This window comes from Symphalangus syndactylus, chromosome 22, assembly GCF_028878055.3.
Source record: "Symphalangus syndactylus isolate Jambi chromosome 22, NHGRI_mSymSyn1-v2.1_pri, whole genome shotgun sequence".
NCBI lineage: Eukaryota > Metazoa > Chordata > Mammalia > Primates > Hylobatidae > Symphalangus > Symphalangus syndactylus.
Window position 1 is genome coordinate 75,990,081 of NC_072444.2, and position 25,222 is coordinate 76,015,302.

At 51.2% G+C, this 25,222-nt stretch overlaps 1 protein-coding gene across 2 annotated transcripts in view; it reads right to left on the bottom strand.

Annotated features, from left to right (window-relative positions):
* Window positions 1-7,777: 7,777 nt before the first annotated feature.
* The window catches only part of DNAAF5 (dynein axonemal assembly factor 5), an 87,808-nt gene continuing 70,363 nt past the window's right edge, over window positions 7,778-25,222 (bottom strand). Inside the window, exons 14-15 of one of the 2 annotated variants that reach the window (XM_063631020.1) lie at window positions 11,094-11,217; window positions 7,778-8,064 (exon numbers count right to left, since the gene is read on the bottom strand). In XM_063631020.1, coding sequence (XP_063487090.1) covers window positions 7,886-8,064; window positions 11,094-11,217 — 303 coding nt within the window. In that variant the 3' untranslated portion in view covers window positions 7,778-7,885. Of the gene's footprint in view, window positions 8,065-8,238; window positions 8,420-11,093; window positions 11,218-25,222 lie in introns of those variants that run through there. The other variant, XM_063631021.1, reaches the window with a different exon arrangement.

Genomic DNA, 25,222 nt, shown 5'->3' on the forward strand with positions numbered 1-25,222 from the left:
CCAATCGCGGGCGGCACCCCGGGCCGAGGGCGGGAGCAACGCAGGCCTCCACCAATCCCGAGCCTGCCACCTGAAGCGTTCTGGCCAATGACGAGGCGGCTACGGGCCGCAGGCGGAGGAGCCTGGCGGACTCCAGGCGGGGGAAGGGGAGGGGGAGAGGGAGGGTGGGGGAGAGGGAGGGGGGGGCCTGCATGCGTCACGGGCGGGGCCGCGTCCCGGTAGAGGGGCTGCACCTGGAGGAGGGGGACTGTATTCGGGGGAAAGGCCTGCATCTGAGGGAGGGCTCCGCATTTAGGGGAGGGGTCTGCACCTGCTGGGGGGTTTGCATCTGGGGGAGGGGTCTGCACCTGGGGGAGGGGTCTGCACCTGTCTCAGATACAGAGTCTACGTTGGGGAGGAGTCTGCATCTGGGGGAAAGGTCTGCATCTTCGGAAAGGTGTGTGCACCTGGGGGAGGGCGTCCGCATCTTGGAGAGAGGTTTGGATCTGGGGGAGGGGTCTGCATCTCCAGGAGAGGATCTGAATCTCCAGGAGGGCGTCCGCGTCTTGGGGAGGGGCAGCTGCGGCTCCGGGAGGCAGCCCCCGCTTCCCACGGGGCTCACCTCGGCCAGTGCCTCCTTGGCCTTCCGCACGTCTCCCTTTGCTGGCCGCAGCCGCCACCCCAATTCCCCGCCGCTCCGGGCGTGCGCAGGCGCTCGCAGGCCGGGCTCCTCCCGCAGCCCCTCCTCCCCAGGCGCCCTTCTGGGGAATGTGTGGGGTCTGCACGCGCGGTTTCCTGCAGGGCCCCTGCTGATGGAAACGCCGGCTCTTCCCGCATGGAATTCGCGGGTTCTCTTCTGCGTGCTGGGGACTGCACCGCGTCTTGCAAATACTGATTTGTTCTTTGCATTTTTAAAACGAAGTATAATTTACATACAATTATGTTCACCTTTTTTGCTCTTTTTTTTTTTTTTTTTTTTTTGAGACAGGGTCTCACTCCCGTTGCCCAGGCTGGAGTGCAGTGGCGCAGTCATAGCTCACTGTAACCTCAACCTCACCGGCCCAGGTGATCCTCCCACCTCAGACTCCCAAGTAGCTGGGACTACAGGCGCGCCTGGCTAATTTTTTTTTTTTTTTTGAGACGGAGTCTCTCACCGTCGCCTGGGCTGGAGTGCAGTTGCGTGATTTCGGCTCATTGCAACCTCCACCTCCCAAGTTCAAGCGATTCTCCTGCCTCAGTCTCCCCAGTAGCTGGGATTACAGGCACCTGCCACCACCCCCAGCTAATTTTTTGTATTTTTAGTAGAGACGGGGTTACACCATGTTGGCCAGGCTGGTCTTGAACTCCTGATCTCGTGATTCGCCTGCCTCGGGCTCCCAAAGTGCTGGGATTACAGGTGTGAGCCACCGCACCCAGCCTTTCTTTGTATTTCTTTGTAAACATAGGGGTCTCAGTATGTTGCCCAGGCTGGTCTTTTTCTTTTTTTTTTTTGAGACGGAGTCTCGCTGTCGCCTAGGCTGGAGTGCAGTGGCGCGATCTCGGCTCACTGCAGGCTCCGCCTCCCGGGTTCACGCCATTCTCCTGCCTCAGCCTCCCGAGTAGCTGGGACTACAGGCGCCCACCACCTCGCCCGGCTAATTTTTTGTATTTTTAGTGGAGACGGGGTTTCACCGTGTTAGCCAGGATGGTCTCAATCTCCTGACCTCGTGATCCGCCTACCTCGGTCTCCCAAAGTGCTGGGATTATAGGCATGAGCCACCGCGTCCGGCCTCCCAGGCTGGTCTTGAACTCTTGGTCTGAAGCGATCCTCTGCCTCAGCGTCCCCCCGCACCCTCTACCACACCTGACTACCTTTTTTTTTTTTTTTTTTTTAACCAAGCATTAACTCTGATGGCCCTTACATTGCTGCTAAAACCCTGCATTAGATCTCCTTTATAAACAGGCACATCTGTATGGGGGAAAGATTTTGGCAGATGGCTGTGCCAGAACCCACCGCCTGGGTCTGTCACTAGCGAAGATGGACATTCAAATACTAGGATCGTGCCCCCAAAAAGGCTGGCCTCCACCCTGCCCACCCTGGGGCCAGTACGGCCCCGCTGTTTAAGGCCCCGGTCCGTGCAGCGGTTTAAGGAACAAGAACAAGCAGGTAGGAGAGTCTGGGGGCTTCTGTGTCTCCCGAAACACAGCTTGGGTCTGTTTTCTTTGGGCTGGCCAACCGTCCTCATTTCAGAATAGGACACTGGACAGCAAGCTGGGCTTCAGTCCCTAAGGCTTTTCCCATCTTCCCAGCACTGCACAGCAGGACAGAGCAGGTAGCGCAGCCACTGACATTTCAAAGCAAGGGAAACGGAGGCAGGGGCCAGGCCGGCAGCCTGGCTGGAGTGAGACCGGACGCAGTGACCCCATAGGCAGGCTCACTGTCTTCAAGGCCACCATCTCTGCTGCAGAACTGAGGGCAGCAACGGCCCGTTTTGCGAAGCTCCCGGGGGAGTGCGGTGCTTTTTTTCTCGGTGAGCTCACACCTCAAATTTGGCAGCAGGCTGTGCCTTTCAGCGGTAAACAGAAACCGGCTCCTGGGAGACAAGTCAGAAACCCGAGCCCAGAGGCTTCGTGCCATCTGGATGAGGGTGGCTGCGCAATGGCCAGGGAGAGAGTCGGACGAAGGAAAATTACCCAGCCGACCTCCTGGAGGCTCAGGAAATCCGTCTCTCTCTCTTTTTTTTTTTTTTTTTTTTTTTTTTTTTGAGACAGAGTTTTGCTCTTGTCACCCAGGCTGGAGTACAACGGCACGATCTCAGCCCACTGCAACCTCCCCCTCCCGTAAATCCCTTTCTCTTAAGGAAACAATTTGGCTTCTCCGCCGGCAGCTTCCCCATCCTGCCTGCTTCTGGTTCCTCCTTTGGGCGGGAAGCATCCGCAGAGGAAATGGTTTTTGGTGGGTGGTTGTCCCCTGCGGTGAGTGAGGGCGGCCCCTGCTGTGGTTTCAGGGCGTGAGTCTGTGGGGAGTGGTGAAAGGAACTTGCCAGAGAGCTGTAACAGATTTCAGCCAGATTTCCCAATACACAGAATCCAAAATCCATGCACAGACACTCCCAGTATTGACAGAGAGTTTGAACTCAGCCAGATTTCCCAGTACCCAGAATCCAAAATCCATGCACAGACGCTCCCAGTATTGACAGAGGGTTCGAACTCACTCTAGACTGCAGACATGCTTGCTGGGCCCTGAAGAGTGTTTCATTTACTTATGTATGTATGTATTTATTTGTTTACTTATTTTTGAGAGAGAGCCTTGCTCTGTCACCCAGGCTGGAATGCAGTGGCATAGTCACGGCTCATGGTAACCTCAAACTCCTGGGCTCAAGTGATTCTCTTGCCTCAGCCTCTCGAGTACCTGGGACTACAGGTACCCACCACCATGCCCAGCTAATTTTATTTTTTTTAATTTTGTAGAGATAGGGTCTTGCCATGTTGCCCAGTCTGGTCTCAAACTCCTAGGCTCAAGCGATCCTCCCACCTTGGCCTCCCAAAGTGCTGGGATGACAGGTGTGAGCCACCTCACCTGGCCTTCTCCTCTTGTTTTTTTTTTTTTCTTTTTTTGAGACGGAGTCTCGCTCTGTCACCAGGCTGGAGTGCAGTGGTGCGATCTCGGCTCACTGCAACCTCCACCTCCCAGGTTCAAGCAATTCCCCTGCCTCAGCCTCCCAAGTAGCTGAGATTTGTGGGGAGGATGGTGGGGGACGAGAGGGTGCAGGGTCGGGGAGGACGATAGGGGACAGGAGGGTGCAGCCTGGCCGCAGAGCCATTGCTAGGCTTTAGTGAGGACTTTAGTGAGTCACAGCGACAGCAGCCTTGGTGGGAGTTATTTTGGCAGGGTGGTAAGGATGGGTTCTGGAGAGAACAGGAGGAGGCAGGTAGAGCGAGGCAGGACAGGCAGCTCTTTCAAGAGAAACGAGGAAGCAGGGACAGGGATGTTTGGGAGGCACCTTGTTTTGTTTTAGGATGCCTGCTCTTTTACTTAGCTAATCCCTGGGGGCAGGTCATCTCTTGGCAGTTCTGTTAAACAGTAGCAGGATGCATAGTGGCCCCCAGATGTGTCCACCTGCAGCCTCAGAATGAAATCTTATTTGGAATAAGGGTTTTTGCAGATATAATTAAGGTAAAGATCTAGAGATGCGACCATCCTGGCTTAGGGTGGGCCGTGAATCCAATACATATCCTTATAGAAGGAGGCAGCTGGGCGCAGTGGCTCACACCTGTAATCCCAGCACTTTGGGAGGCCGAGGCAGGTGGATCACGTGGTCAGGAGATCGAGACCATCCTGGCCAACATGGTGAAACCCCTCTCTACTAAAATACAAAAAATTAGCCGGGCATGGTGGTGTGCTCCTGTATTCCCAACTACTCAGGAGGCTGAGGCAAGAGAATCACTTGAACCCAGGAGGCAGAGGTTGCAGTGAGCCGAGATCGCACGACTGCACTCCAGCCTGGGCAATAGAGAGAGACTCCTCTGTCTCCAGAAAAAAAAAAAAAAAAAAAAAATTAGCCAGGTGTGGTGGCGGTGCCTGTAGTCCCAGCTACTTGAAAGGCTGAGGCAGGAGAATTGCTTCAACTGGTGAAGCAGAGGTTGCAGTGAGCTGAGACCATGCCACTGCACTCTGGCCTGGGTGACAGAGCAATACTCCATCTCAAAAAAAGCAAAGCAGGCCGGGCGCGGTGGCTCACGCTTGTAATCCCAGCACTTTGGGAGGCCAAGGCGGGCGGATCACGAGGTCAGGAGATCGAGACCACGGTGAAACCCCGTCTCCACTAAAAATACAAAAATATTAGCCGGGCGTGGTGGCGGGCACCTGTAGTCCCAGCTACTCGGAGAGGCTGAGGCAGGAGAATGGTGTGAACCCGGGAGGCAGAGCTTGCAGTGAGCCGAGATTGCGCCACTGCACTCCAGCCTGGGCGACAGAGCGAGACTCCGTCTCAAAAAAAAAAAAAGAAAAAAAAAAAAAAGCAAAGCAAAACAAAAGAAACAAACAAACAAAAATAAATGAGTTGCCAATATTTAAAAATTAAAGGACTTGGCCAGGCACGGTGGCTCACACTTGTAATCCCAGCACTTTGGGAGGCTGAGGCGGGCGGATCACGAGGTCAGGAGATCGAGACCACGGTGAAACCCCATCTCTACTAAAAAATACAAAAAATTAGCCAGGCGTGGTGGCAGACGCCTGTAGTCCCAGCTACTTGGGAGGCTGAAGCAGGAGAATGGCGTGAACCTGGGAGGAGGAGCTTGCAGTGAGCTGAGATTGCGTCACTGCACTCCAGCCTGGGCGAGAGAGTGAGACTCCGTCTCAAAAAAATAAAAAAATTAAAGGACTTAAAAAATATATTTTTAAAATCTGGACTTCCAGCTTCTCTTGAAACATCATCACATCTGGCAATGCTGGGCCTGCCCTGCCATGGCCACACCTGGGGGGCCCAGGAGAGGGGCGGATGTGGTTCGGATGTTTGTCTCCTACAGATCTCAGGTTGAAATGTGATCCCTGGTGCGGGAGGTGGGGCCTGCTGGGAGGTGTTGGATCATGGGGGCGGATCCCTCATGAATTGCCCAGCGTCATCCCCTTGGTGATAAGTGAATCCTCACTCAGTTCATGCAAGATCTGGGACCTCCTCACCGCCTCTCTTGCTGCTGCTCTCATCATGGGATGCACCTGCCCCGTCACCTCTGCCATGAGTGGAAACCTGAGGCCTTGCTAGAAGCGGATGCTGCTGCCCTGCTTCCTGTACGGCCTGCAGAACCGTGGGCCACATAAACTGTATTAGCCCATTTTCACACTGCTCTAAAGATACTACCCAAGACTGGGTCGTTTATAGAAAAGAGGTTTTTGTTTTGTTTTGTTTTTTTTGAGACGGAGTCTCGCTCTCTTGCCCAGGCTGGAGTGCAGTGGCACGATCTTGGCTCACTGCAAGCTCCGCCTCCTGAGTTCGCACCATTCTCCTGCCTCAGCCTCCCAAGCAGCTGGGACCACAGGCACCCACCACCACACCCGGCTAATTTTTTGTATTTTTAGTAGAGACGGGTTTTCACTGTGTTAGTCAGGATGGTCTTGATCTCCTGGCCTCATGATCCACCCGCCTCGGCCTCCCAAAGTGCTGGGATTACAGGCGTGAGCTACTGCGACCAGCTGAGAAAAGTGGTTTAATTGACTCACAGTTCCACATGGCTGGGGAGGCCTCAGGAAGCTTAACGTCATGGGGGAGGGGGAAGCAGGCACGTCTTACATGGCGGCAGGTGAGAGAGAGAAGTGCATGAAGGAGGAACTTGCCAAACACTTATGAAACCATCAGATCTCTTTGTTTTGTTTTGTTTATTTGCTTGTTTTTGAGATGGAGTTTTGCTCTTGTTGCCCAGGCTAGAGTGAAATGGCACAATCTCGGCTCACTGCAACGTCCACCTCCCGGGTTCAAGTGATTCTCCTGCCTCTGCCTCCTGAGTAGCTAGAATTACAGGTGCCTGCCACCATGCCCAGCTAATTTTTGTATTTTTAGCAGAGACAGGGTTTCATCATGTTGGCCAGGCCAGTCTTGAATTCCTGACCTCAGGTGACCACCCGCCTTGGCCTGCCAGAGTGCTGGGATTACAGGCGTGAGCCACCACGCCTGGCTTGAAACCATCAGATCTTGGCTGGTTGCGATGGCTCGTGCCTGTAATCCCAGCACTCTGGGAGGCTGAGGCTGGCGGATCACCTGAGGTCAGGAGTTTCAGACCAGCCTGGCCAACATGATGAAACCCCGTCTCTGCTAAATATACAAAAATTATGGCCGGGCGCGGTGGCTCAAGCCTGTAATCCCAGCACTTTGGGAGGCCGAGGCGGGTGGATCACAAGGTCAGGAGATCGAGACCATCCTGGCTAACACGGTGAAACCCCGTCTCTACTAAAAAAAATACAAAAAATTAGCCGGGTGCGGTGGCGGGTGCCTGTAGTCCCAGCTACTCGGGAGGCTGAGGCAGGAGAATGGCGTGAACCCGGGAGGCAGAGCTTGCAGTGAGCCGAGATGGCGCCAGTGCACTCCAGCCTGGGGGAGAGAGCAAGACTCCGTCTCAAAAAAAAAAAAAAATATATATATATATATATATACAAAAATTAGCCAGATGTGGTGTGCACCTATAATCCCAGCTAATCAGGAGGCTGAGGCAGGAGAATCGCTTGAACCCAGGAGGTGGAGGTTGCAGCGAGCAGAGATTGTGCCACTGCGCTCCAGCCTGGGTGACAGAGCCAGACTCTGTCTAAAAAAAAAATCAAACAAAAAAACCCATCAGGTCTTGTGGGAACTCAGTCACCATCAGGAGAACAGCGTGGTGGAAACTCCCTCCATAATCTAATCACCTCCCACCAGGTCCCACCCTCAACACATGGGGATTACAATTGAGATGAGATTTGGGTGGGGACACAGAGCCAAACCATATTGCAAACCTCTTTTCTTTATATGTTGTTACCCAGCCTCAGGTCTGTCTTTTTTTTTTTCTTTTTTTGAGACGGAGTCTCTGTCACTCAGTCAGTCAGGCTGGAGTGCGGTGGCGCAATCTCGGCTCACTGCAACCTCCGCCTCCCTGATTCAAGCAATTCTCCTGCCTCAGCCTCCCGAGTAGCTGGGACTACAGGTGCGTGCCACCACGCCCGATTAATTTTTGTATTTTTAGTAGAGACAGGGTTTCACCATGTTGGTCAGGCTGGTCTCAAACTCCTGACCTTGTGATCCACCCACCTTGGCCTCCCAAAGTGCTGGGATTACAGGTGTGAGCCACTGCGCCCGGCCAGGTCTTTCTTTATAACAATGCGAGAGCTGAGTAACACAGAGTGCCTTCCTCCAGGGTACATGTTTGGCTCCCACTCAGCGTGTCTCCCGGAGACGGAGGCTCACTCCTGTCCAGGATCCAGCATGGACACCCCGATGCCAGGGACCTTCCAGGAAGGCCTCTGTAGCAGGTCAGCTGGGCTGCCCGAGCCATCTAGATGGCAGCCACCTCCAAGGTCTTCCTGTGGGCAAAATCCGCCCACTTGGTTGTAAAATCCACCTGTTTGAGGCTGTATGAACCCTGTTCAGAAGGAAAATGGCAGATTTGAAAATAGTGACTCCAGAGGCCGGAAGGGAGAGGGTGGCAAACTGCACCTGTGTCTTGATGAGAGGAGTGTCTCTGGGAGGGCAGCCTGGAAGGCCCCCTGACCTGCCTGGGAATGTGCTGCCGGGAGCCTGCCCAGGACAAGGCTGGAGGGAGGAGAGACAGTGACAGAGCCCGGGACCCAGGAAAGGGACCCAAGAGAGCTGGGTCCCAGGGCAACACTGCTGGGCACCTGGAGCAGAACTTTGCTAAAGAGAAAAGCAGCTGTCATCCTGGCAACTGGTTTTACATTTTATTCTTTTTCCATTTGACAAGCAATACATATGTGTTGCTGAAAAAAAAAAACAACCATCAGTGTCAAGGGAAAAAAATTAACACTAAATATAATTTTTTTTTCTTTTTTTGAGACAGATTGTATTAGTCTGATCTCACGCTGCTAATAAAGACATATCCAAGACTGGGTAATTTATAACGAAAAGAGGTTTAATTGACTCAGCGTTCCACATGGCTGAGGAGGCCTCACAATCATGGTGGAAGGTGAAGGAGGAGCAAAGTCACGTCTTACATGGTGGCAGCAAGAGAACACGTGCAGGGAACCACCCTTTATAAAACCATCAGACCTCCGCAGGGAGCGGTGGCTCATGCCTGTAATCCCAGCACTTTGGGAGGCTGAGATAGGTGGATCACGATGTCAGGAGATTGAGACCATCCTGGCTAACACTGTGAAACCCCGTCTCTACTAAAAATACAAAAAATTAGCCAGGCGTGGTGGCGGGCGCCTGTAGTCCCAGCTACTCGGGAGGCTGAGGCAGGAGAATGGCGTGAACTTGGGAGGCAGAGCTTGCAGTGAGCCAAGATCGTGCCATTGCACTCCAGCCTGGGGGGTGACAGAGTAAGACTCCATCTAAAAAATAAAATAAAATAAAATAAGGCCGGGCACGGTGGCTCACGCCTGTAATCCCAGCACTTTGGGAGGCCGAGGTGGGCAGATCACGAGGTCATGAGATCGAGACCACAGTGAAACCCCGTCTCTACTAAAAATACAAAAAAAAAATTAACCGGGCGTGGTGGCGGGCGCCTGTAGTCCCAGCTACTCGGGAGGCTGAGGCAGGAGAATGGCGTGAACTTGGGAGACGGAGCTTGCAGTGAGCCGGATTGCGCCACTGCACTCCAGCCTGGGTGACAGAGCGAGACTCTGTCTCAAAAAAAAAAAAAAAAAAAAACCCATCAGATCTCATGAGATTTACTCACTACCACTAGAACATCACAGGAGTATCCCACCCCCATGATTCAATTCCCTCCCACTGGGTCCCTCCCACGACACATGGGGATTATGGGAGCTATAATTCAAGATGAGATTTGGGTGGGGACACAGCCAAAGCATATCACAGGGTCTCACTCTGTCACCCAGGCTGGAGTGCAGTGGCATGATTTTGGCTCACTGCAACCTTTGCCTTCAGAGTTCAAGCAATTCTTGTGTCTCAGCCCCCCAAGGAGCTGGGATGACAGGCGTGCACACTGTATCTGGCTACTTTTTAAATGTATTTTTAGTAGAGATGGGGTTTTCTATGTTGGCCAGGCTGGCCTCAAGTGATCCGCCCAAAATGCTGGGATTAAAAGAACACTTTTTTTCTTTTTGTTTTTGTTTTTCTTTTTTTTTTTTTGGGGGGGGGGATGCAGTCTTGCTCGGTCACCCAGGCTGGAGTGCAGTGGTGTGACCTCGGCTCACTGCAAGCTCTGCCTCCCGGGTTCATGCCATTCTCCTGCCTCAGCCTCCTGAGTAGCTGGGACCACAGGCACATGGCACTTGCCCGGCTAATTTTTTTGTATTTTTAGTAGAGACGGGGTTTCACCATATTAGCCAGAATGGTCTTGATCTCCTGACCTCGTGATCCACCTGCCTTGGCCTCCCAAAGTGCTGCGATTACAGGCTTGAACCACAGCGCCCAGCCGTGGCCTAATAACACTTTTAGACATCACTATGGTGGCCCATAAGAAATTGCCAGTGTTCATATTTTGCACTATGACCTCACATAAACCTTTTTCTTTTTTTTTTTTTCTGAGGCAAAGGCTTGCTCTGTCACCCAGGCTGGAGTGCAGTGGCGTGATCTTGGCTCACTGCAAGCTCCGCCTCCCGGGTTCATGCCATTCTCCTGCCTCAGCCTCCCAAGTAGCTGGGACTACAGGTGACCGCCACCACGCCTGGCTAATTTTTTTGTATTTTGTTAGTAGAGACAGGGTTTCACCATGTTAGCCAGGATGGTCTCGATCTCCTGACCTCGTGATCCACCTGCCTTGGCCTTCCAAAGTGCTGGGATTACAGGCGTGAGCCACTGTGCCTGGCCTTTTTTTTTGTTTTTTTTTTTTTTTGAGACAGGGTCTTGCTCTGTTGCTCAAGCTGGAGTGCAGTGGTGCCATCATAGCTCACTGCAGCCTCGACCTCCTGGGCTCAATCAATCCTCCCACTTCAGCCTCCCAAGTAGCTGGGACTACAGGCACACACCACTATGCCTGGCTAATTTTTCTATTTTTTGTAGAGACGGGGTCTTGCTCTGTTGCCCAGGCTGGTCTCGAGCTCCTGACCTCGTGATCCGCACTCCTCGGCCTCCCAAAGTGCTGGGATTACAGGCGTGAGCCACTGCGCCCGGCCTAATTTTTCTGTTTTTTGTAGAGACGGGGTCTTGCTCTGTTGCTCAGGCTGGTCTCAAACTCCTGGCTCAAGGAATCTGCCTAGCTGGGTGTGGTGGGCACCTATAGCCTCCTTAGCCTCCCAAAGTGCTGTGATTACAGGCGTGAGCCACTTCACCTGGCCAACATATTTCTTTTTCTTAGACGAAAATGGAGTCACAACAGACTGACTTTTGTGACCCGGCTTTTTCATTTGTCACAGTAAGTTGGCCTTGCTGCCTTTCGCTGTGACTGGAGACAGCTCTCCCCAGAACGAACACGCTCAGCCCTGACCAGCTCGCCGTTAATCATGCTCCGAGAAACATCCCTGAACTCACCTTTGCCCTCTTGTCCTGGGGTTTCCTTAGAATAAATTGCCGGAAGTGGAACTGCTGGGTCAAGGGTGGGGACGTTTTTATGACTTGCATCCTCCAGAAAGGTCCTCAGTGGAGGCACCACCTTCTGGAAAACAGACCCCAGGCGGGGCAGAGCTGCTCGGGCTGCCAGGAGCTCCGCTGACTCGCTGAGTGTCCCAACTCTATTTTTGTTTTTTTGTTTGTTTGTTTTTGAGATAGAGTTTCGCTCTTATTGCCAGGCTGGAATGCAATAGTGTGATCTTGGCTCACTGCAACCTCTGCCTCCCAGGTTCAAGCTCAGCCTCCTGCCTCAGCCTCCTGAGGAGATGGGATTACAGGCGTGTGCCACCACGTCTGGCTAATTTTTCATATTTTTAGTAGAAATAGGGTTTCACGTCCAGGCTGGTCTCGAACTCCTGACCTCAGGTGATCCGCCTGCCTCGGCCACCCAAAGTGCTGGGATTACAGGCGTGAGCCACCGTATCTGGCCCTTTCTTTTAACAGTTTCTTTTTTATTTTGTTATTATTTTGTTATTTTTATTTATTTTTCTTTGAGACGGAGTCTTGCTCTGTTGCCCAGGCTGGAGTGCAGTGGCACGATCTCGACTCACCGCAACCTCTGCCTCTCAGGTTCCAGTGATTCTCCTGCCTCAGCCCCATGAATAGTTGGAATTACTGGCATGCACCACCACACCCGGCTAATTTTTTGTATTTTTAGTAGAGATGGAGTTTCACCATGTCGGCCAGGCTGGTCTCGAACTCCTGACCTCAAGTGATCTGTGTGCCTTGGCCTCCCAAAGTGCCGAGATTACAGGTGTGAGCCACCGTGCCCAGCCTGGCCAGCCTTATTTATTTCACATTTTGTTTATTTGACAGTTTAGAGGAAATTACATGACAAGTCTGAATATTAAAGTCTGAACATAAAGCCTGGCATTTGTTAGCACAAACGCTGTCTTCTTTTTTTTTTTGGAGACAGGGTCTCGCTATCACACAGGCTGGATTGCAGGGGTGTGATCATAGTTCACTGCAGCCTCAAACTCCTGGGCTCAGGCAATCCTCCTGCCTCAGCCTCCCAAAGTGCTGGGATTACGGGCATGAGCCACCGCGCCCGGCCAACCATTTGTTTTGTGTCTGAAGATGAAGAGTCGTCATTGCCATGGTTTACTGGGCGCTTCCTGTTGTGGGCAGCAGTTTTCAGGGCTCTTTGCACTGCAATCTTACGGAACCGTCAGGACAGCCCTGTGACACATGAGGACACTGAGGCCCAGAGAGATGATTTGTTTATGCTCACTCTGCTCCTAAGCGAGAGATAACACTCAAAGTCCAGATCCAGCCAGGCGTGCAGGCTCACGCCTCTAATCCCAGCAGTTTGGGAGGCCGAGGTGGGAGGATTGCTTGAACCCAGAAGTTCGAGACCAGCCTGAGCAACATGGCGAGACCCCCCCATCTCTACTTAATCTAGATTAAGAAAATGTGGGTGGGGCACGGTGGCTCATGCCTGTAATCCCAGCACTTTGGCAGGCTGAGGTGGGCAGATCACGAGGTCAAGAGATCGAGACCATCCTGGCTAACACAGTGAAACCCCGTCTCTACTAAAAATACAAAAAATTAGCCGGGCGTGGTGGCGGGGCACCTGTAGTCCCAGCTACTCAGAGAGGCTGAGGCAGGAGAATGGCGTGAACCCGGGAGGCGGAGCTTGCAGTGAGCTGAGATCGCGCCACTGCACTCCAGCCTGGGTGACAGAGCGAGACTCCGTCTCAAAAAATAAATAAATAAATAAATATAAAAAAAATAGAAAATGTGTCACATATACACCATGGAATACTATGCAGCCATAAAAAAGGATGAGTTCATGTCCTTTGTGGGGACATGGATGAAGCTGGAAACCATCATTCTCAGTAAACTATCACAAGGACAAAACACCAAACGCCGCATGTTCTCACTCACAGGTGGGAATTGAACAGTGAGAACACATGGACACAGGAAGGGGAACATCACACTCTGGGGACTGTTGTGGGATGGGGGTAGCGGGGAGGGATAGCATTAGGAGATATACCTAATGTAAATGACAAATTAATGGGTGGGGCACACCAACATGGCACATGTATACATATGTAACAAACCTGCACGTTGTGCACATGTACCCTAGAACTTAAAGTATAATAAATATATATATATTTTATATATATATCTGGGGTGACAGAGGGAAACCGTGTCACAAACAAACAATCCAGATCCGAGTGATTCCACAACCACATGCTTCAGCCACGATGCAAACTGCCACATTCATAACAACAATGTTTATGTTTTGGCTCCTGACAGGAAGGAAAAAGTTTTCTAGAAAACACACAGAAGTATTTAAAAAGTTTTAAACAAACACAGATCACTTTAATTCTATCACCAAGAGGTGACTTCTGTAAACATTTTTGTTTATTCTGTCACTTTCCCATGAACATATATGTGTATTTTCATAAAAGCGGATGCTGTAGATACCTTGTTATAATCTGCCTTTTCTTTCTTTTCTTTTCTTCTTTCTCTTTCTTTCTTTCTTTTCTTTCTTTCTTTCCTTCTTTCTTTCTTTCCTTCTTTCTTTTTCTTTCTTTCTCTCTTTCTTTCTTCTTTCCTTCTTTCTCTCTGTCTCCTTCCTTCCTTTTCTTTCTTCTGTCTCTCTCTCTCTCTTTTTTTCTTTCTTTCTTTTGAGACGGAGTCTTGTTCTGTCACCCAGGCTGGAGTACAGTGGTGCAATCTCGGCTCACTGCAACCTCTGCGTCCCAGGTTCAATTGATTCTCCTGTCTCAGCCTCCCGCGTAGCTGAGATTACAGGCACACACCACCATGCCCGGCTAATTTTTGTATTTTTAGTAGAGGCGGGGTTTCACCACGTTGGCCAGGCTGGTCTTAGACAGGGTCTCACTATGTTGCCCAGGCTGGTTTCAAAGTCCTAGGCTCAAGCGACCCTCCTGCCTTAGCCTCCCAGTGTTGGGATTACAGGCGTGAGCCACTTCATCCGGCCTGCAATCTGCTTTTTCTACCTAACAGCACACGTGGAGGTCTCGCCTGTCCACAGACAGAAGTTGAGATCTCAGCGGGAGAAGAACTGGGCCCAGGCAGTGCCTCTCCTCCCTACCCAAGGCCTCACCGCACTGACTGGTGGGTGGGGAGGGTGGGGGAGGGAATTCAGGGAACGGGGAAGCAGTAGAGTGTGGGGTGGGTGAAGGGGCCAGGCGGAAGCACCAGACAAGAATAGGCACTCTGGGGCTGAGTGGAGGCGGCCTCTGAGGCTGCGGGTGGCAGGTCTGGGGGTGGGGCTGGCACTGCGGGGATTAAACAAAGCTCCCGGCTGGAACCCATGATCCTCCAATACCGAGGCCACAGGGCAACCGGCGGCTGGCCAGCCTCCCCGGTCAAGGAGCCAGATCCACGAAGCAACTGCTCCAGCGGGCGTTAGAGAGGGCCAGGCTTCCCAAGCCGCTCCTTCCTCAGTCTGGCATCTGGCAAGGTTCCCAATGCCTCTTCCCTTTCCACACCTCACAAGGCTGGACACCTGGAAACCCTCCCCTTGGACACGAGGCTTCCCGTCGACCTCTCTATTTCAGAGAGAGGCCGGATTCCCGTCAACCTCTCTGTTTTCGAGAGAGGCCGGAGAGGAAGCTGAGCTACCTGGAAGATGAAGCAAGGTCTCCATTTGTAACTGGGAGACACCAGGAAAACCAGCAGCCCTGAAGAGAAGGACCAGAGACCAGGAGATGAAAGGACTCCTTCCAGACACAGCCTGGAGATTCAGAAATAGCGGAAAACGGCCGGGCACAGTGTCACGCCTGTAATCCCAGCACTTTGGGAGGCTGAGACAGGCGGATCACCTGAGGTCAGGAGTTCGAGACCAGCCTGGCCAACATGGTGAAACCCCATCTCTACTAAAAATATAAAAATTAGCCGGGTGTGGTGGCGGGTGCCTGTAATCCCAGCTACTCGGGAGGCTGAGGCAGGAGAATCACTTGAACCCAGGAGGCAGAGGTTGCAGTGAGCCGAGATTGCACCGTTGCATTCCAGCCTGGGTGACAGAGTGAGACTCCATCTCAAAAAAAAAAAAAAAAAAAAAAAAAAAAAAAAAAATATATATATATATATATATGTACATGCTAAACAAAAGAAGATACAAAAGATAATACTGTAGCCAGGCATGTGGCTCCTGCCAGTCCCAGCACTTTGCGAAGCCAAGGTGGGTGGGCGGATCACGAGGTCAGGAGTTCAAGACCAGCCTGGCCAAGACGGTGAAACCCTGCCTCTACTAAAGATCCAAAAAAAGTTAGCTGGGTGTGGTGGTGTGCGCCTGTAATCCCAGCTACTCGGGAGGCTGAGGCAGGAAAATTGCTTGAACCTGGGAGGCGGAGCTTGCAGTGACTGGAGATGGCGCCAGTGCACTCCAGCGTGGGCAACAGAGTGAGACTCTGTTTCAAAAAAAAAAAATTTTTTCATACTGTATGATTCCACTTACATAAAAAAGACAACTAATCTACAGTGACAGAGGCAGGTCAGGGTTGCCAGAGCCGGGAGCAAGGGTGTGGTTTGACTTGGAAGGGGCTCAAGAAAACTTTTAGAGGTAACAGAAATGTTCTATATCTTGAAGGTAATTGTGATGACATAACTATATATACTTGCCCAAACTCATCAAAATATATACTTACAATAGGCCGGGCGCGGTGGCTCACGCCTGTGATCCCAGCACTTTGGGAGGCCAAGGGAGGTAGATCACTGGTCAGGAGTTTGAGACCAGCCTGGCCAACATGGTGAAACCCTGTCTCTACCAAAAATACAAAATTAGCCGGGCCTGGTGGCACATGCCTGTAATCCCAGCTACTCGGGAGGCTGAGGCAAGTGAATCACTTGAACCCGGGAGGCGGAGGTTGCAGTGAGCCGAGATCACACCACTGCCCTCCAGCCTGGGCAACAGAGCCAGACTGTGTCTCAAAATATATTTATAGCCATAACCAGAAAATACTGCGGATTTATTTTTAGCCTTTGGCATCAATCTACATGTAAACCATGAAAAAGGTGAACATTTTCCATCTGTTCTAACTATAAATAGTAACTTTGGCTCTGTAACTGCAACTGTCCAGCTATTATGAGTTGGGAGGTGGGCGGGCAGGAGAGAAAGAGGAAAGGATGGGACCCTCGTCTTCCGGGGAACAGAGGAAGGATACCATCCAAAATTGGTGGGACAAGAGACAGAGGTTTAAGTACTATAAATTATTATTATTATTTGAGGCAGAGTCTCATTCTGCCACCCACTGCAGCCTGGAACTCTCGAACTTCTGGGCTTAAGTGATCCTCCCACCTTGGCCCCCTGAATAGCTAACACTACAGGTGTGCACCACCGTGCCCATCTCATTTTGTAACTTTTTGTAGAGACAGTCTTGCTATGTTACCCAGACTGGTCTTGAAATACCTGGCCTTGCCGGGAATGGTGGCTCACGCCTGTAATCCCAGCACTTTGGGCGGCCAAGGCGGGCGGATCACGAGGTCAGGAGTCGAGACCATCCTGGCCAACACACGGTGAAACCCCATCTCCACTAAAAATACAAAAAAATTAGCTGGGCGTGGTGGTGGGCGCCTGTAGTCCCAGCTACTTGGGAGGCTGAGGCAGGAGAATGGTGTGAACCCAGGAGGTGGAGCTTGCAGTGAGCTGAGATCGTGCCACTGCACTCTAGCCTGGGCGACAGAGCAAGACTCCGTCTCAAAAAAAAAAAAAAAAAGAAAAGAAAAGAAAAAGAAAAATTCCTGGTCTCAAGTGAGCCTCCTGCCTCAGTCCCCTAAAAGTGCTGGTATTACAGGCACATGCCACCATGCCCAGCCAATGCCTGCTTTTCATATTTGTCCCACAGTCATGTAAAATGTTAACGCCAGGAGAACCTGAGCAAAGTGTATATATGGGAACTCTACTATTTTTGCAATTTTTCTGTTAAAAAGTCTAAAGTTCTTTCTTTCTTCTTTCTGTTTTTTTTTGTTTTTTGTTTTGGAGACGGAGTCTTGCTTTGTCGTTATGTCGTCAGGCTGGAGTGCAGTGGCGCAATCTCGGCTCGCTGCAATCTCCACCTCCTGGGTTCAAGCAATTCCCCTGCCTCAGCCTGCCAAGTAGCTGGGACTACAGGCGCATGCCACCATGCCCAGCTGATTTTTTGTATTTTAATAGAGATGGGATTTCACCATGTTGGCCAGGATGGTCTCGATCTCCTGACCTCATGATCTGCCCGCCTCAGCCTCCCAAAGTGCTGGGATTACAGGCATGAGCCACCGTGCCCAGCACTAAAGTTATTTCAATAAAGAATTTAAAATATATGGCCAGCTGTGGTGGCTCACACCTGTAACTCCAGCACTTTGGTAGGCCAAGACGGGAGGATCACTTGAGGTCGGGAGTTCGAGACCAGCCTGGACAACATGGCAAAACCCCGTCTCTACTAAATGCTGGGATTACTGGCATGAGCCACTGTGCCTGGCCAATAATAAAATAATTCTACAACTTTGAAAATGTAAAGTCAGTGGGGGCCCTGAGCTTGTTTTCCTGCAACTAGACGGTCCCATCTGGGGGTGATGGGAGACAGCGACAGATCATCAGGCATTAGATTCTCATAAGGAGTGAGCAACCTGGATCCCTCAAATGCATGTTCACAATGGGGTTCACGCTCCTGTGAGAACTGAATGCCGCTGCTGATCTGACAAGGTGGAGCTCAGGCGGTAATGTCAGCGATGGGAGCGGCTGTTAATACAGATGAAGCTTTACTGGCTGGCCCACTGCTCACCTCTGGCTGTGCGGCCTGGTTCCTAACAGGCCACGTTCTGTGGCCCGGGGGTTGGGGGCCTCTGCTGTAAACGACGGTCTTGGCGTGGTCAGGAGCAGAGGCCCCTGGGAGCTGGTGCTCCACCTCCTTCAAGGTGCTGGACCTCAGTGGGGCCTGTGCTCTATCCACAAGCCTGATTTCTTCCGGGTCCCGATTTTGTCTGTTGGTGGTTGTCTCCTTGTTGGAAGCCATCTCTTCCCTGGTGGAATGAATGAGCTATTAACAAATGATTTATTTATTTATTTAATTTTTTTTGGAGATGGAGTCTCGTTCTGTCGCCCAGGCTGGTATGCAGTGGCACCATCTCAGCTCACTGCAACCTCCGCCTCCCGGGTTCAAGTGACTCTCCTGCCTCGGCCTCCCAAGTAGCTGGGATTACGGGTGCCCACCACCATGAGCAGCTAATTTTTTTGTATTTTTAGTAGAGACGGGGTTTCACCATGTTGGCCAGGCTGGTCTCAAACTCCTGACCTCAAGTGATCTGCCTGCCTCAGCCTCCCAAAATGATGGAATTACAGGCATGAGCCCCTGCACACAGCCCCTTCTTCCATTCTTTTATTTATTTATTTATTTATTTATTTATTTATTTATTATTTATTTTTTTGAGACCAAGTCTTGCTCTGTTGCCCAGGCTGGAGTGCAGTGGTGTGATCTCAGCTCACTGCGACCTACACCTTCCGGATTCAAGCAATTCTCCTGCCTCAGCCTCCCAAGTAGCTGTGACTACAGGTGCACGCTGCCATGCCCGGCTAATTTGTTGTATTTTAGTAGACAGAGCTTCATTGTGTTGCCCAGGCTGGTCTCAAACCCCTGAGCTCAGGCAATCCGCCCACCTCGGCCTCCCAAAGTGCTAGGATTACAGGCATAAGCCACTGTGCCCGGGCATCAAATACTGTAAATAAACATTCAGACATTCAGAGGCTGCTAGCCTGGAGCACCTGTCATTGAGGGCCAGTCTTCCAGTCTGGACGGCCACAAAGTGGCTATTATGTGGACACATCCCTGGAGGGGCGGGATCCACGGGTGGTAAACACGGGGCCGTGCCCCCAGCGCTGCCCCGGGAGGGAAAGAATCTGGGCTGGAAGGTTTCCTGGGCCGCAAGCAGATGGAGGAAGCACGCGGCCCTGTTCTGGCTGCATTCTCACCGGTCTTCGGACAGGAAGCCCTCGCCTGCCCGGGTCGTTCACCGTCATACCGCAGCAGGACGAACGCAGACAAAACTTTTCAGACACTGGATTAAAGAAGGAAGAGGTTTTTATTCGGCCGGGAGCGTCGGCAGACTTGCGTTTTAAGAGCCGAGCTCCTCGAGAAAGAAATTCCTGGCCTTTTTAAAGGCTTACAACTTTAAGGGGTCCACGTAAAAGGGTCGTGATACATCAAGCAAGCGTGGGAAACGTGACTGGGGGCTGCACGCATCAGCTAACAGAACAGAAAGTTTTACAAGGCCTTTTTCATATAGTGTCTAGAGTTTACAGATAACACAAGTAGTTTAGCTCAGGGGTTGATGATATTATTATCACTTTTTTTAACTCCTAGGGCCGGGTGGTGGTGCCAAGGTTGTCTGGCTATTTATCTTACTTTTGTTTTTTTTTTTCTAACTTTTTGCTTCTTCTCTCCTCCTGTCTTGTGAACTAGGCAAGGTGTGGGAGGAGGGCAGCAGGAGTAGTGGTCTCCTTCCTTATCCCCCACTTTGAGAATTTTCACTAATTAGTGGGAGTTCTCACTTTTATTTTTACTTTTTGAGTCTTTGTGAGACAAAGTGATAGTGTTTTATGTAATACACTTGCTCCTTCAAAACTTAACATCCAGAGCGGATCATCTGAAACACTTTCTTCCTCTTTTTTTTTTTTTTTTTGTTTTTGAGACAGAGTCTCGCTCTTTTGTCCAGGCCGGACTGCAGTGGTGCTATCTTGGCTCACTGCAAGCTCCGCCTCCTGGGTTCACGCCATTCTCCTGCCTCAGCCTCCCGAGTAGCTGGAACTACAGGCGCCCGCCACCACGACCGGCTAATTTTTTTTTGTATTTTTAGTAGAGACGGGGTTTCACTGTGTTAGCCAGGATGGTCTCGAGCTCCTGACCTCGTGATCCTCCCGCCTTGGCCTCCCAAAGTGCTGGGATTACAGGCGTGAGCCACCGCGTCCGGCCACCTTCTTCCTCTTGAGAGAGGAAAATGACAATTGAGGTCCCCAGTTCACTCTGCCAGAAGGAAAACATTAAGCTGAAAGCTGGGCCAAGCGAGAAACTGCTTTTCCTTTTGCTCCTCAGCAGGGTGCTACAGATAAAAGGTTAAATATCCACGGGTAAGGCACTCCAAGTTCACCTTCTCTTTTGTAAAGAGCGGATTTTTGGAGCACTGGCTCTTCCCCTGCCAGTTCCTTTTCTCTTGAAACTTGCGGATTCAACAATGTGACCACACCCTCCCTGTTTCCCCTCCAGCCCACTTTTCTCCTTTAAATACTGAAGGCCTAAAAGTCTTTTTTTTTTTTTTTTTTTTGAAATGGAGTCTCGCTCTGTCGCCCAGGCTGGAGTGCAGTGGTGCTATCTTGGCTCACTGCAAGCTCCGCCTCCGGGGTTCATGCCATTCTCCTCCCTCAGCCTCCCGAGTAGCTGGGACAACAGGCGCCGGCCACCACGCCCAGCTAATTTTTTTCTATTTTTAGTAGAGACGGGGTTTCACCATATTGGTCAAGATGGTCTCGATCTCTTGACCTCGTGATCCGCCTGCCTTGGCTTCCCAAAGTGCTGGGATTACAGGCGTGAGCCACCGCGCCCAGCCTAAAAGTCATCTTTGGAAGGGCACAGACCACAGGTTGATTCTGTAATTCTGTTTTATTTTTTTTCCTCTTGGTCATGTCCTTAGTCTTGGTGAAATAGACGTCTAAATTGACTGAGACCTGTCTCAGATACATTTTGGTTTACACTCTGTATGTCAAATTTCTTATTTTTTATTTTTATTTATTTATTTTTGAGATGGAGTTTCGCTCTTGTCGCCCAGGCTGGAGGGCAGTGGCTCGATCTCAGCTCACCGCAACCTCCACCTCCCGTGTTCAAGCAATTCTCCTGCCTCAGCCTCCCAAGTAGCTGGGATTACAGGTGTGCACCACCACGCCCGGCTAATTTTGTATTTTTAGTAGAGATGGAGTTTCTCCATGTTGGTCAGGCTGGTCTCAAACTCCCAACCTCAGGTGATCTGCCTGCCTCGGCCTCCCAAAGTGCTGGGATTAACAGGCATGAGCCATTGCGCCTGGCTTTATTTTTTATTTTTTTTAGAGACGGGGTTTCACCATGTTGCCCAGGCTGGTCTGGAACTCCCGACCTCAGGTGATCCTCCTGCCTTGACCTCCAAAAGTGCTGGGATTACAGGTGTGAGCCAGCCACCCTGCCCGGCCTCAAATGTATTTTATTTTATTATTTATTTATTTATTTTGAGACGGAGTCTTTGTTGCCCAGGATGGAGTACAGTGGCAAAATCTCAGCTCACTGCAACCTCCATCTTCCGGGTTCAAGTGATTCTCCTGCTGCAGCCTCCTGTGTAGCTGGGATTATGGGTGTGTGCCACCACGCCAGGCTAATTTTTATATTTTTAGTAGCGAGGGGGGGGTCTCGCCATGTTGGCCATGCTGGTCTCAAACTTCTGACCTCAGGTGATCCATCTGCCTCGGCCTCCCAAAGTGCTGGATTACACGCATGAGCCATGATGCCCGGTCTCAAATTTATTTTAGAAAGAATCGGCTGGGCGGGGTGGCTCATGCCTGTAATCCCAGCACTTTGGGAGGCCCAGGCGGGCGGATCACGAGGTCAGGAGATCGAGACTATCCTGGCTAACACGGTGAAACCCCGTCTCTACTAAAAATACAAAAAAAAAAAAAAAATTAGCCGGGCGTGGTGGTGGGCGCCTGTAGTCCCAGCTATCGGGAGGCTGAGGCGGAAGAATGGCGTGAACCTGGGAGGCGGAGCTTGCAGTGAGCCAAGATCACACCACTGCACTCCAGCCTGGGTGATAGAGTGAGACTCGGTCTCAAAAAAAAAAGAAAGAAAGAAAGAAAGAAAGAATCATGTAATAATATTCTATTATTTTCCTAATCTACTCTTTAGTTTTTAAGTAATCAACAATTTTAAAAGAGTCATTCCTTCACTGTTAAGGATATTATTCGAATTCCTCAAAATGTTTCATGATTAAACTAAAATCTGCACTTAGCAAACAAAAACAATCACATTTTGCGGCTTGTATGTACTCTGTTCATTGTTTTAAAGCTTAAATGCAAGTAAAAATGTTATAAATGGTCACATAAGAGTAACATAATGGCCGGGTGTGGTGGCTCATGCCTGTAATCCCTGCACTTTGGGAGGCCGAGGTGGGCAGATCACGAGGTCAGGAGTTCAAGACCAGCCTGGCCAAGATGGGGAAACCCCATCTCTACTAAAAATACAAAAATTAGCCGGGCGTGGTGGCATGCACCTGTAATCCCAGCTACTCGGGAGGCTGAGGCAGGAGAATCGCTTGAACCCAGGAAGGTGAGGTTGCAGTGAGCTGGGATCCTGCCACTGCACTCCAGCCTGGGCGACAGAGCGAGACTGTTCCAAAACAGCAACAACAACAACAACAACAACAACAACAACATAATTGAAGCACCTCGAGTTCTGTTTCTTTGTATTTACAATCACTGCATGTTAATAAGGTTTATTTTGCATTTAATGCTTAAACACAGAAATCTGAAGTCCCACAGGGGCTGGAGATATGGATTGTACCTAAAGCAAGTGCCAATGATTCCTAAATATTGGAGTAGTGTGCACTCTGAGTCCATGTGTGATGGGACCCCGCTGCATCACCGGACATTGTCGGAATTTACCTAAATTTTTTTTTTTTTTTTTGAGATGGAGTCTCACTCTGTTGCCCAGGCTGCAGTGCAGTGGCGTGATCTCGGCTCAATGCAATCTCTGCCTCCGGGGTTCACACCATTCTCCTGCCTCAGCCTCCCAAGCAGCTGGGACTACAGGCGCCCACCACCACGACGCCTGGCTAATTTTTTGTATTTTTAGTAGAGACGGGGTTTCACTGTGTTAGCCAGGATGGTCTCGATCTCCTGACCTAGTGATCCACCCGCCTGGGCCTCCCAAAGTGCTGGGATTACAGGCGTGAGCCACTGCGCCCGGCCGTGAATATACCTAAATATATATATATATATATATATATATATATATATATATATATATTTTTTTTTTTTTTTTTTTTGAGACGGAGTCTTTCTCTGTCCCCCAGGCTGGAGTGCGGTGGCGCGATCTCGGCTCACCGCAACCTCCACCTCCTGGGTTCACGCCATTCTCCTGCCTCAGCCTCCCGAGTAGCTGGGACCACAGGCGCCCGCCAACACGCCCGGCTAATTTTTTTGTATTTTTAGTAGAGACGGGGTTTCACCGTGTTAGCCAGGATGGTCTCGATCTCCTGACCTAGTGATCCACCCGCCTGGGCCTCCCAAAGTGCTGGGATTACAGGCGTGAGCCACTGCGCCCGGCCGTGAATATACCTAAATATATATATATATATATATTTTTTTTTTTGAGACGGAGTCTTTCTCTGTCCCCCAGGCTGGAGTGCGGTGGCGCGATCTCGGCTCACCGCAACCTCCACCTCCTGGGTTCACGCCATTCTCCTGCCTCAGCCTCCCGAGTAGCTGGGACCACAGGCGCCCGCCAACACGCCCGGCTAATTTTTTTGTATTTTTAGTAGAGACGGGGTTTCACCGTGTTAGCCAGGATGGTCTCGATCTCCTGACCTCGTGATCCACCCGCCTCGGCCTCCCAAAGTGCTGGGATTACAGGCTTGAGCCACCGCGCCCGGCCGAATATACCTAAATATTGAAGGAGTGTGCGCTGTGAGTCTGTGTGTGATGGGACCCCACTGCCTCACCGGACATTGTCTGAATTTACTTTCCCTTAGAGCATGTTTGTAAAGGATAATTAAAATGTGCTCATCGGAAGCTGTATTAAAACTCACCAGCGATTGCGACAACTGTTCAGCTTAGAATTTAGAGCAACAAAAGGTTTTTTTTAGGCGAGTGTTTTCTCACTGATATTGTATAGAAGGATGACGCATGGTGTTAATAAAAGGCAGCACGACTTTTAATTGGTGATGACTGTTTCTCAGTTCCCAGCACTCCCAGGCCTCTCGGGTCCTGCCAGCATGAGACAGAGGGCGACGAACCCCGGAACCCAGCGCTTGATCGTGGGCGACAGAAACCAGGTCTGGGAACGGAGCCCTCGCCGCCGTGCGGTCAGAACACTGCGCCCACCCCTCAGGTGCGCCCACCCCTCAGGCTGGCTCTATGGGAGACCCCACCCTTGTCCTCTGCAGATTAGACAGACTCTGCGGTTGTGGACCCCGCCCTGCCCGGGTCCAGGTTACCGTCCGTGGGTGTGGACCCCGCTCTGCCCGGGTCCAGGTTACCATCTGTGGGTGTGGACCCTGCCCTGGCAGCGCAGGTGCCTGGCGTTGTGGTTGTCCCGGGCCACGCCTCTGGAGGCCTTTGGGTGATGGTGCCACCCTCTGGGCTCCTCCTGCCCCCTGGACCTGGATCCCTGCGGGGAACCCTTCCGCATCCCACATCTCTGTCCTGCGTCCTGGGATGGAGCCCACAGGGACCCCAGGAAAAGGCCCCGTAAAGGATTCGGGGCTCAGAGACGCCCCCTGGACCCGGATCTCTGCACTGCAGCCTGCGCAACAGAGCAAGACTCTCGTCTCAAAAAAAAAAGAAAAGAAAACAAAATATAAGGAAACTAACGTAAGGACGATAGTGGCAGCAATGAGCTAGGAAGAGAACACGCAGACGCCTAATAATAGATTCTTCTGTCTACCGTTACCTTGTTGTCAGCCAAGAGTGAGCACTGCCTTGTCTCCTAAATGACCCTTTCCAAGACATTAAGAGAAGCGTTGAGTAAATGCCTAAACACAAATGAGCAGGTGCTTTTCCCCTTGGGGCAGGTTCTAGGCCTCAGGGTCCAGGCCAGCTCCTGGAGCCATCATTTGCTTGTAAGAAGAGTCACGGGAAAGCGGCACAGACCCTTGGGTACAAAACATAAAGGACATGCCGAGGTCAAAGGAAGAAGGCGGAGAGGGTGAGGCCTGCGTGGAGGCTGCAGCCTCCTCTCTGTGAAAGGCACTGCCTGAGACCTCTTAAAATGCTTTTAAAAGACTGGGCGCGGTGGCTCACGCCTGTAATCCCAGCACTTTGGGAGGCCGAGGTGGGCGGATCACAAGGTCAGAAGTTCGAGACCAGC